Source organism: Doryrhamphus excisus, linkage group LG15 (genome assembly GCF_037039965.1).
Source record: "Doryrhamphus excisus strain RoL-2023G ecotype Guam linkage group LG15, RoL_Dexc_Guam_v1.1, whole genome shotgun sequence".
Taxonomy (NCBI): Eukaryota; Metazoa; Chordata; class Actinopteri; order Syngnathiformes; family Syngnathidae; genus Doryrhamphus; species Doryrhamphus excisus.
In genome coordinates this window covers 6,037,042-6,050,262 of record NC_136371.1, presented here as the reverse complement: position 1 = coordinate 6,050,262, position 13,221 = coordinate 6,037,042, and the positions used below count along the sequence as shown (strand labels likewise).

General features: G+C 41.8%; 1 protein-coding gene across 4 annotated transcripts in view; it reads right to left on the bottom strand.

The window, feature by feature from the left end:
* The window catches only part of magi3a (membrane associated guanylate kinase, WW and PDZ domain containing 3a), an 81,441-nt gene that overhangs the window by 23,335 nt on the left and 44,885 nt on the right, over positions 1-13,221 (bottom strand). For all 4 annotated transcript variants that reach the window (XM_058052601.2, XM_058052602.2, XM_058052605.2 and 1 more), the window contains exons 2-3: positions 7,395-7,511; positions 4,107-4,226 (exon numbers count right to left, since the gene is read on the bottom strand). In XM_058052601.2, coding sequence (XP_057908584.2) covers positions 4,107-4,226; positions 7,395-7,511 — 237 coding nt within the window. The remainder of the gene's footprint in view (positions 1-4,106; positions 4,227-7,394; positions 7,512-13,221) is intronic.

Sequence of the window (13,221 nt, the reverse complement as noted above, 5' to 3'; positions counted from 1 at the left end):
TCATCAGCCATCAAAGATGGCCGAGGGTGGAATCGAACCCTGGTCTCCTAGCTGTGAGGTCTGCGCGCTAACCACTAGAACGCCGTGCCGCCTCTCACAAAGTATTTTCTCACTATTTGGAACCAACCAGTAAAACTCTAAAATGGATATAGTATACTGTATATATTATGTAGTATACTGTATATTGAAGCCACATATTAAAACAAAGCCATTTGTGAAATTAACCATTATGAAAATCAATGAACGGTAATGTTTCAACCATAAATACAATAATGTTCACTGAAGGGTTTATGCATCCATCCAAGCCAGTGACCCCCATTAATCACTGAGAATGGGCCTCCAATACATAGTGTGTGACTCCCATAGCCTCTTGTGTGAACTCCAGCTTTGGAACAGAGCTGTTTGGCATGAACGGACACAATCAAGAGCAACCCTTGCGTTCCTCCCTCCAATCAAAAGAGAGACATCTCATTAAAAGTCCTTCATTCGACACTTTATTTTCTTCTTCATTTAGCAAGCATCATAATCTTTGAGAATCCATTTTGTCGTCTCAAAGCAGACAGTGTTTGCCAAGAAGTGCACCTCCGCACCCTCCTAAGTCTGTGACTTCTGGCTCGCTGCCCCATCACTATCTAATAAACAGCCAAGCAGCTTTGCCTCGCTGGTCCTACTTAGAAATAGTTGTGGGCTTTGCAGCCCAGCAAAAAAAAAAAAAAACGTGGGTGTGGAAAATTGCAATTTCATTTCCAGTGAAGTCCATGATTGTCAGGGGGAGGATGAATTCTGTGTTTTTGCGCAAACAAAGGGGATTTCATAATCTTCATTTACTGACTGTCCCCTTGCAGACAACATAAGCATGGATTGTTGGTTCGCCCAAAAATAATCTCTGCTTTAGCTGCCATTCTACTTGGATAGGGTATAGTATAGAATTTAACATTTAGGAACTTTATGTCCACCGTATCATACATACAGTCATATGCTGTCTATATATTATGTCTGTCACAATAATGTAACCGTACGACAAAGACAATTAATTAAGACAATCAGAAATATGACATCAATACATTTGGGGAACTATTTTATTGTTGTAATAAACTAAAGTTTATTACAAGGGCTGTACAGTGGTCTAGTGGTTAGCACGCAGGCTCCACAGCTAGGAGACCCAAGTTCGATTCCACCCTCGGCCATCTCTGTGTGGAGTTTGCATGTTCTCTGTGTGGGTTTTCCCCGGGTACTCCGGTTTCCTCCCACATTCCAAAAACATGCTAGGTTAATTGGCGACTCCAAATTGTGAGTGTGAATGGTTGTTTGCCTATATGTGCCCTGTGATTGGCTGGCGACCAGTCCAGGGTGTACCCCGCCTCTCGCCTGAAGACAGCTGGGATAGGCTTCAACACCTATGTGACCCTTGTGAGAATAAGCAGTAGAAAATTAAAGAATATCATTACATTTGTGAAAAATAGTCTGAAAATAATGTTGACAATAATATTGTTTATCAGCAATAACTTGTAGGACAATTATGGTCCTGTTATTGTGAACTGTCAATGCAATGTGTACACTACATGTACTTGATATGTAACTTTGTTTACAATAATAAAACATGGTTGTTTTTCTGTAGTGCTGATTTTTAAGGTTATATGACTTAATTACTTGTTCCTTGTTTTGCTTTTGTATTTTTATTCCTCTGATATTATATAGTATATATACTGTACCATTGTACTGGAGGACAATGGTAGGATAGAAGTAAAAAAAGACATTCATTCATTCAGACATTCATTCATTCATTCAGACATTCAGAATTATGCTAATCCACGTCAGCTCCACCTCTGTCATGAATGACTCATACAACCGCACGGGACAAAGAATTGGTTATGACCTGATTCACATACGTGCACACATCTAAATCCACAGAGATTCTCCCTGCATAGCATTGTTCTATAAAACCCAAAACAGGTGGAGTCTTTCTCTATTCCTTTCTGTATAGTTACTGGGTCATTTCATTCATTTTGCAAAACAGAGAAAATGTAATTAACTCATTAACTATGCAGAGTGATCTACATACTACTACTCATACTTCCCGAAAATCTACTGCAAAATATGTGTATTATTCCTGAGAATTATTAAAGTCCATCCATCAACCTCTCATTTGTATGCATTTGGATAACCTCTGGCAACCTCTGGCTCAAGTGGCTCTTTGAGATACTTTTAGCTTGTGTTAAGATGTAGAAAAGTACACGCTTTGACCATTTTCTGTTCTTTTCTGGTGGACTGAATGAACAAGCATCACAAACATTCACTGTGAGGCTCAGACATGAGGTCAATGACTCACCTAACATAGTCAATTATGAATATATATAGTATATACATATATATACCTTTTCTTTTGTGCTGCTTTAGCAGAATATGCAGTAGTGCATGTTTGGCAAGTCAGAATGTCAGAAGTCTGGACATTCATAATTAAGCCTCTGGGAGGTTGCGTATTTGTGCTATCAATATAGAAAGGAATCGCTGTGCTGCATTATGAAGGGCAGGGCAGAACGACTCCATTACTCATCTTGCTGACTGGTTTATGACTCCAAGGTTGAAGGGCCGGTCACCTGGGGCCCATCCGGGGGAGACAGTTGGCGACAGTGCTCTTACACACATGTTGCATGCACAAGGCAACCAAATCAACCGGGAGCAAATTAACTTGGCTTCTTTCACATTTAAAGTAGATGTAGAATGACCGTGTTTTGACTTCACCTGAAGACCTTAATGATACACAGGGCAGGAGAACTAAAATCCAAGGCTGTAATCTTGTTCACGGGTGCGAGAGTGATCTGGTGGGATAGCCTTATACACTACTATATACTATAATTTATTCATAGATTGGTTGATGACTCTATGTATCTATCCTAAGTTACCTCAGCAGTTTTATCTCTAGCATTGTGCTTGATGAAGATTCCTTATAAGAAATACTATAAATATGGAATATTTAAATTCCTTCTAAAGGTCATATGCTGTATTCATTCATTCATTTTCTACCGCTTTTTCCTCACGAGGGTCGCGGGGGATGCTGGAGCCTATCCCAGCTGTCTATGGGCGAGAGGCGGGGTACACCCTGGATGGGTCGCCAGCCAATCACAGGGCACATATAGACAAACAACCATTCACACTCACATTCATACCTATGGACAATTTGGAGTGGCCAATTAGCCTAGCATGTTTTTGGAATGTGGCAGGAAACCGGAGTACCCGGAGAAAACCCACGCATGCACGGGGAGAACATGCAAACTCCACACAGAGATGGCCGAGGGTGGAATTGAACCCTGGTCTCCTAGCTGTGAGGTCTGCGCACTAACCACTAGAGCGCCGTGCCGCCCGTCATATGCTGTAATTTCTGGACTATAAGTCGCTCCGGAGTATAAGTTGCACAATGCTAAAAATTCATAATTAGGTAAAAAAAAACATACATAAGTATAAGTCGCATTTTTTGCGGGTTATTTATTTTACAAACTACTTGACCAAAACAGACATGACATCCTTTTGGAAGGCAAGTTCTAACAATAAAAGAATAGAGAACAGGCTGAATAGGTGTAAGATATGCTAACACAATGGTTATTCAGCTAATGTAACATTAACAGTTTTTGCATTTATAAGTCGCTCTGGAGTATAAGTCACAGGAACAGCCAACCTATTGAAAAAAAGTGCGACTTATAGTCTGGAAAATACGGTAATTAGAAATTCAAGCCAAGTTCTCGGGTGGTCAAACTGTCACTGACATGGCAGTGTACCTCACGGGTGAAGAGTATGTGGTGAAAACATATGAAAAGCACAATATTACTGTTGACACTGGCCTTTTTGTGTCAGATAATATCACTGAATAGCGTAGTTGTTCTTACAAAAATAATAAAAAACGTACTCCCATGTAGAACCATGCCGTCTCGAGTCTTTGCAGGGGTATGTGGGAAACTTAAACGCTAATTGCCCATGAGTCACTGACTATTTGTTGAATGATATTTATACTGTATCTGTATGTAGTTATCAAAGTGTCCTTGAAAAGAAGAGCATGAATCCACATTCCTAAATATACTCATACACTCATAATGTAGTGTTTGCACAAATACCATCATAGGTTCCACTCTCTAGCAGGAGTCCACATTCTTCAAGGTTACGAAACTCTTCCACGCTGATAAAGTTGTAATCCACTCCAGGAACCTCCCCCTCTCTCGGTTGCCGAGTGGTACCTGCCAACAATGACACACTTTAAGAAGAGAGAACATCTTTACACAGGTGGGAATACTCTGTGACCCTGCAGCCAACACACTTTCAGTCATATGATATCCACTATGGAATGTCGGTGCTTATAGAATAAATAGTTAACAAAATTAAGGCATAAATATAACGGCCCATAAAATGCAGACAATTACAATTGCACACTTTCTTTACTGAAATATGATCAAAAACATATAGGGTATAACACTTTTTCCGTGTTTACATGGACAAGAAAAGCTACAAACATTCAGGAAAATATATTCACACTTGTCTGTCAAAGTTTTGGGAGTAAAAAAAAAAAAAGTCTCTCTCAAGTGAATGCCAGCGGCTGATAACGTGAAACAATGTTGAAGCAACTGTTCAAAGCAAAGACTCCCAACCCCCCCCCTCCTAAAATAACTTCCTCAACCTACAATACAAGGTGTTGTTTCTAGTCCCGCGCTTTAAGATTCCCTTTAGTTCTACTTTCATAAAACATCGATGCTCCCAAACTGCTGTATCTCGTTAAGAAAAATGCCATGTTTTTGCCTTCTTGCTGGTGCTCTCATCTGTGAGATGCTGGAAAACACATTGTTATGGAAAAGACTTCACGCTCCTTAACGCGCCAACTCTGCTTAGCATCATCTTAGCTGTAATCAGGGCTTTTACAGAGCCTCAGCCGAGTCGCTCTGCTATCTGGCTGCTCCGCACACGCTAGGGATTTTAACTTTTAACTAAACTAACATTAGGTGTTTAATGTCCCCATTTTTTCATTTTCTTTCAGGGTGTCCTCCTGTCTTCCTAATTTATTTTTTATTTCCGTTATCTACATCAAAGTCCATGTCATTCGGTGTATTTTCACTTCACATCATACTTCAGCCTGTTATGATAATGGATATATCAATTTATCAAACATTCATTCATTTTCTAACGCTTTTTCCTCACGATGGTCGCAGGGGTGCTGGAGCCTATCCCAGCTGTCTTCGGATGAGAGGCGGGGGTACACCCTAGACTGGTCGCCAGCCAGCCAATCACAGGGCACATATAGACAAACAACCATTCACACTCACATTCATACCTATGGACAATTAAGTCACCAATTAACCTGGAGTACCTGGAGAAAACACACGCATGCACGGGGAGAACATGCAAACTCCACACAAGAGATGGCCGAGGATGGAATTGAACCCTGGTCTGCTAGCTGTGAGGTCTGCGCGTTAACCACTCGATCACCGTGCCGCCCGGATTTATCGAAAACAATAAAAAAAAAAGGTTGGTAATTATGAGCCCTCGATAAATTGACACAAGTGTATGTCCATCTTTCTGTGGTACACAGGCTGGATGAGAAGAGACTTCTTCACACAGCATGTGTCTGTTAGCATTGGCTCTATATAAAATGAACATAAAAGAGACTTAGCATCCTCTCAAGTAGTGCACGGAACATCCAGAACAAAATTTGAAGTGCATCTTTATCCGGGTTCTATACTTCACTGCTCCACAAGGTTTCTGGAACATCGGCTGTGTGGATTTTGTGCAACCGTAACCTCACAAATAAACAAAAATCCAAACAAAACAGCAAACAAAACAATGCCCCCCTTATTTTTGTGCTTGCCTGAGGTAAAAATGACCACAAAAGCGCCACTGCTGAATACTGTTGCTTTGCACTGAGGTATTTTGAAGAATTTTTGTGTCGGTTTATAGCATGTATGCCAACAGTATCCCACTCACATACGTTTTATAGTCGACATCTGACAATTAAGAAACAATGTATTCACCACAGTAAGCTTGTCTTTGTCTCTGTGGTGGTAAGTGTGACTTAATGGTTAAATGTTGAACTGTGTCATTGCAAGACTACATTCCTGCAGAGTGCTGCAGCTTGGAAACTTAAAAAGGGGGCTGTCGTCTCTATAAGAAGACCAGTTTCCAGGATTAAAAACCTGGGGCTCCATTTTAACATTTCTGCTACTTCTCTTCATCCCTTATCTTTCAGTGAGACGTGCTGATGCCACCGCCCGTGATGGATATATAATGCCTGAAAATGGGAAGATGGGGTTGGCTCTGAGGGTGGGGTTTGGGATTCAGCCAAGATGTTATGGATTACCTGGTGCCCCGGACCACTGGCACTGTTGAGCTCCTGTCATCTTTTACAGGAGGCAAGTACAGCATTTATTTAGGCTTCAGTGTGGCTGTCGGTAGTGAAAAAGTCAAGCTCTACCAGAGCAGAGATGGGACTACTCAAGCCAGACTGACAGATTTTTTGGCGTTAAAATTGCAAAAAAATCTGCACAGACTGTCTTTATCTATAGATTATATGTGGAAAATTATTGTTTGAGAAGGTTGGTCCTGGCTGATCCAGAAGTGATGTAGGCGATGGCCAGGGGAACAGATACTATTCTTCTTTTTACAAGCAAGTACAATCAATATAATGCAGATTTCAAAGGAATAAATATTCATGTTATAATCATTCATTCATTCATTTTCTACCGCTTTTTCCTCACGAGGGTTGCTGGAGCCTATCCCAGCTGTCTTCGGGCGAGAGGCGGGGTACACCCTGGACTGGTCGCCAGCCAATCACAGGGCACATATAGACAAACAACCATTCACACTCACATTCATACCTATGGACAATTTGGAGTCGCCGATTAACCTAGCATGTTTTTGGAATGTGGGAGGAAACCGGAGAAAACCCACGCATGCACGGGGAGAACATGCAAACTCCACAAAGAGATGGCCGAGAGTGGAATTGAACCTTGGTCTCCTAGCTGTCTGCGCGCTAACCACTCGACCGCCGTGCCGCCCTAATGTTATAATATTAATTATAATTATTAATATTAATATCTATGCCTTACAACCCCAAGAAAAATTCTGCACCCCCAACAAAAGTAACAACTCATATGTTGGCACGTTTCAAAATGAAACATACAAATATGTCTTCAAACAAAACATAATTTTTGAATGTCATCAAAATCAAATAAAAATGATCAAATTTAAGTCATGTGATTAAGCGAAACATTTTGATAATTTCAAAATTGCCAAATAAGAAGCATCGATTCACAAATGACTGAGCAGCAAAGTGTGAAATTCTCATTATAGGACATTTTTTCTTTATCTATGCCCTGTATAAATTAAAGCGGTATTGCTGCAGTAATGGAAATACTCACAGGGAATGGTGCGCAGGTACAAGTTGTCCCTGATCACCTGCTGGAGCTTGTGGTCCAGAGAACCCTTTTGGAATTGCAGACTGAGGTAGTGATGCAAATCAGCATTCAGGACCTTCCCTAAGTGAAGAAAGACAAAGGGTATGGATGTTAAATTAACTGTAGCTTCAAAATTGCTCATGGGTGTCAATGTAAGTGTGTCTGTCTACAGTATCAAAATATTTGATAGATGCAGGAATAAAATGCGTGATTGCAGTAGGAGTTCAAATTCAAATAAAAACCAGAAATAACAAAAGTAATGTTTCATAGTCAACATGTTCTCAGACATGTGATACTCACATTTCATTTTGACTTTTAACCAAATTGTGCGTCTCTGCTCTTAACTGTGCAATAACTGCTCTATGACCGGTGCAACAGACACACAACTCACTGTTATGCAACTCTGTGGACTTTTAACCAGAACAATGCGAGTGAGGAATTTAGGTCAAGGGAATAAAAGCTGGGTCTCGATTCACATTGCACATCACAAGCCACAAAGCTGCGGTCTGTGTTCCCAGAAGCAGAGATCTGGAGAACAAATATTCTAACAAACATTGCAGACTATAGCCCCACTTCAGAGACGTTCTTATTTACCCTGGTAGTTTGAAAATACTGCGTTTCCACCCAAATCTACCTGGGTAAAAAGATTGTGGTTGAAAAAGTACTTCCTGGTCACTAAGTTCTTTTGGAAAAGGATTATGGGGAGCTTCAGGAGAAAGAAAGGTTTTTCTTCACTGTGGACATGTTTACAGACACTTGGACTAAAAGGGCGGGACCAGAGACCCACTGACAATGGCACTGCGACCAACTTTTGAGTCGCGACCCACCAGTTGACAATCATTCATCAATGTAGAAATAAACCAGTCCCCCAAATATCATCAGCCTGTTTTGAATAAATTACCCTAAACTTTCAAATGTGGTGGAAACACAAACCACACAGTGCCACAGGAACCTTTTAGTTCCAGGAACTAAACTTCCCACTTACCAGAAATAAAAAACATCCAGAATTTTTGCGGTGAAAAGTGGCTAATTAAGGTTATTAATTGCCACCACCACAAGATTACACAGAGTAGACGTCCCATAGTATGGACAAATGTATTCACAAACACATGCAAATCACCTCCCTTGTCTAAAGCAAACTCCCACTGTGGTGCATAGAACAGGGCAGTCTTTGTGGCCTGCCTGTCAGGTTGGGTTAGCACACCACATCATATCTCCATAGACGAGGACAGGCAGAGAAAAAAAGAAAAAGGGAGGGAGCGGTACCTCAGCTTCCCGCTAGCTTACAAGGCAAGCACATCACTAGCCTGCCAGGGTCATAGTTTGAGGCATGTGGGACACAATGGGTGTCTTTGTGCGTTGTCATTTGGCTATTAGACACATACAGTGAGAGTGTGAGGGGTGCACTTTAGGATAGAGAATCATTAAAAACTGAGGGAGCGCAGGGAGCAGAGAGTTTTGTTGCACAGAGGAGTAATGATGACGCATGGAAGCGTACATGAAAACATGGCCAGTCCAGCGATTCGTCTCATCATTACTCCATCGCTTCATCTCTGGCTGCGGAGATTTATTGTCCTTGGCGGATCCCCACAGGGGCTGCTCGCACCTCTGTTTGAGATCACTTTCAGGAATATCTATCAAGCACATCTCACCTCTCTTCTGCATTTTCTTCGACTGCACATGACCCCGATTTCTCTCGAATTAAAGGTCTCAGCTCCTAGGTGGCATGAGAATCTAACTTTTACTGCCCCCGTGAGGAGGATGTATGAGCAAGCAAACTCTTGCTTTGAAAACAAAACTTATAAACACTGACCTCAAACAAATTAGATATTAGATATCATTCAAAAGGGGGCGGCGCGGTGGGCGAGTGGTTAGCGCGCAGACCTCACAGCTAGGAGACCAGGGTTCAATCCCACCCTCGGCCATCTCTGTGTGGAATTTACATGTTCTCCTCGTGCATGCATGGGTTTTCTCCGGGTACTTCGGTTAATTGGTGACTCCAAATTGTCCATAGGTATGAATGTGAGTGTGAATGGTTGTTTGTCTATATGTGCCCTGTGATTGGCTGGCGACCAGTCCAGGGTGTACCCCGCCTCTCGCCCAAAGACAGCTGGGATAGGTAGAAAATGAATGAATGAATATCATTCACACTTGGTGGGTATGACAGAAATAGATTCACTGGAATTAAGTTGCTATCCATGCCAATGTTTCTCTTAGGTTACACTGCATGCACAGCCACATAACGCAAATGAACATAGTTAGGGCGTTGCAAAGACACAAAGCTTTTCCTAATGATAGAGTAAGCAAAACAGACAGCAGTGGGTGTCTAATCAGGTGTTCCTCTCATTCTGGCACCTGTGGTAACGAGAATGCCTCAGCCATCTGCCAATTACCACCTTATTAGGCTTATTTGGCAAGTCAAGGCTGCAGGAAATGTCGCCTCATTCCGTCTCCGGGGTACACAGGCAGATAATTAGGTTATTGGAATTCAAAGGACGACCAGTTTTCACTTTTTTTAAAAAAAATTGGGAAGTTTTGCTTCCATAAAAAGGAGCAGATACAGGAAGATTCCCCACAATCAACAGGATTCATTCATTCATTCATTTTCTACCGCTTAACGGGGGTGCTGGAGCCTACCCCAGCTGTCTTTGGGCGAGAGGCGGGGTACACCCTGGAATGGTCGGCAGCCAATCACAGGGCACATATAGACAAACAACCATTCACACTCACATTCATACCTATGGACAATTTGGAGTCGCCAATTAACCTAGCATGTTTTTGGAATGTGGGAGGAAACCGGAGTACCCGGAGAAAACCCACGCATGCACAGGGAGAACATGCAAACTCCACACAGAGATGGCAGAGGGTGGGATTGAACTCTGGTCTCCTAGCTGTGAGGTCTGCACGCTAACCACTAGACCGCTGTGCAGCCATCAGTAAAATTCATTCATTCATTTTCTACCGCTTTTCCTCACAAGGGTCACAGGGGGTGCTGGAGCCTATCCCAGCTGTCTTTGGGCGAGAGGCGGGGTATACCCTGGACTGGTTAGCAGCCAATCACAGGGCACATATAGACAAACAACCATTCACACTCACATTCATACCTATGAATGTGGGAAAAAAACAGCGCAAGAGGACTCCACACAGAGATGGCCGAGGGTGGGATTGAACTCTGGTCTCCTAGCTGTGAGGTCTGCACGCTAACCACTCGTCCACCGTGCAGCCATCAGTAAAATCATTAATCAATTATTCTGCCAGTCTGAATATCTGGATTTGAATAATTTGCATGTTCTCCCCATGATTGTGTGGGTTTACACCGCATACTCCAGCTTCCTCCTTCATCCCAAAAACATGCATCCATTAGTGTGCATAAAATTGTCAATGGCTAGTTGTCTATATGTGTCCTGTGAATGAGTGGTGACCAGTCAAGGGTGTATTCGTCCTGCTCGAAATCAGCTAAAGTAGGCTCCAGCTCACTTTTGACTCTAATAAGAACAAGTGGTACAGAAAATGGATGGATGGATGAATGGATCCATGTCTAGTTCATAGAAAATGAAAAATGTCTAGAGGATCTTTCCAATACTCTGTAGGGTTTTCCTGGCCACACGGGCACTGACATTATTCATGTACCCTTGGCAGAACTGCACTGTCAACTCATTCAGGAGATAATTGAACACAGTGGGATTTCTGTGTTTTGTACACAGCCCTTAATGTTGCATACTGTCTCTCAGGCCAACTTTTGGCTGACTGTTCAGGATGATGGTTATTAGTCTCACTCATGTATTGGCTTATTGGCTTGCACCTTTCAAGAACCCAATAAGGTGATTGTATCACATATCACAGCATCACACATGCAAGGATCACAAAAAAAGAGATACGTATGACTTTGACAGGCATCCTCTCTAATCCTATTGTGACTTGGCCATTGAACTAAATGAAATGATACTAAACTTGTCCTATCTTGGCTGTCCCTCACGGAGGTGATGGCCACCTTGTGGTCATCCCGAGGAGGCCGTCCATCCGTGGATTAGACACAGACTGGCCTGATACCATTCCCAATCAATACTCTGCCGCTAGAGAAAAACTATGTTGCTTCTACAAAATAACAATTTAACAAGCATCTAGTTTAGTTTACTTCAAGTGGTGTTTTGTCTTGTCAGGCCACCTGTAAGATTGTTCCAGATTGAGATGTCAACATCTATGCAGAGAAAAACATTTCACTGCAGTCTTTTCTCTTTGTGATGCTGAGAGCAGCTATGACACTAAATGCTTCTGATTCTATAAAGGAGCGCTGATAATTCACTGCGAAGAAAAATGTGTTCATACATGTCCTGAGCAGCTGTGTGGTATATTTTATTTTGCATTGCAGAGGGTTCCTTATGGAAGTCGCAATTGCGGGTGCACTGGCAAAGACATGCACCCAGTAGTAGTCACCATATTGCTGACATTGTGCTTTAAAACGATACAGATACCTTTGATTTTAAATCATTTATTATGAACAAGAATTTATCAAGTTCTATTGAAGCTTTAGTAAGTTTCACATCCAGATCGCAAAAAAACAAAACAAAACAGTGGCTTAATCCCTGGCAAAGGCACACAACTAGAGGAAAGTAACGAGCAAATTAAAAAGGGCGGCAGCGTGATTATTTTTGTTTGTGCTTTGGCATGAGCCCATCAGCCATGTTTCCTTTCTGCTCCATTGTTCATCTGTTGGGTTGGAGGCCGTCTGGATGTGACATAAAAAGAGAAGATCCATTGTGCACTGTGTATCATCCAAAGCCTTCTGTTGTTTGCTGTAGTTGTGCCTTGAGAAGCCTCCGTCTGTCTTGTTTATTTTATTTTAAACCCATCTGGAAGCTGTCATTTTTATATAAAGTAAAATGAAATCATTCATAATATGTTGTAAAATGTTTCACTGAAGAGCTGGGTTTGAATCTTCTAGTTTACTCGCACATTCCAAAAACATGCATGTAAGGTTAATTTGTGACTCCAAATTGTCCATAGGTATGAATGTGAGTGTGAATGGTTGTTTGTCTATATGTGCCCTGTGATTGGCTGCTAACCAGTCCAGGGTGTACCCCTCCTATCGGCGGCATAGAACATTGATGGATGGATGTTTCAGTGAAGATCCCTGCACAACAAAGTGTCTAGTCAAGGTTAATTTTGTGTTGCTGTCACTCCTGAATGTAATTCTCCTTCACCTCAGGTCAGACTATTACTGACTAGTCCACAACATATTTACCAGCTCTTGAAATATGTTGTTCATATGTATATGACTCTACAACTGCAATGTTGCGCTTCGAGAAAGAACCTCTTTTTTGTTTACGTCGTCTCATATCAATTATTTATATCTTACCATTAGCAATTCCCACATGCACTTTATTGGTCTGCCTTTCGAATATCTATTTATTACTGGAAGACAAACACACGTATACCGCAGAAACACCCACTCATATTTCCCCTCCCATCCACATACATATACACAAAAGAGACTGAGATCAGAGAAAAGACCGTGTTCCATCACGGATACGCAACAGAACGTGATCTTTACATCCACTGTCACAGGTGGATCACACACAATGCAAAGGCATAGAGTACGGCGAAATCAATGTGCCTTCAAGGATTCTGGGAGATACAGCCTGAGATAAAATACACTTTGCTGCACTGCATCCATAAATAGTCAATCACATTTCAAACAGAGCTTGACTGCTCATTCACTGAATGCCCAGATGGTGACACAATGGATGAATAATACAGTGGTCTCAAAACTATTCGGATGTGTATCACCTCA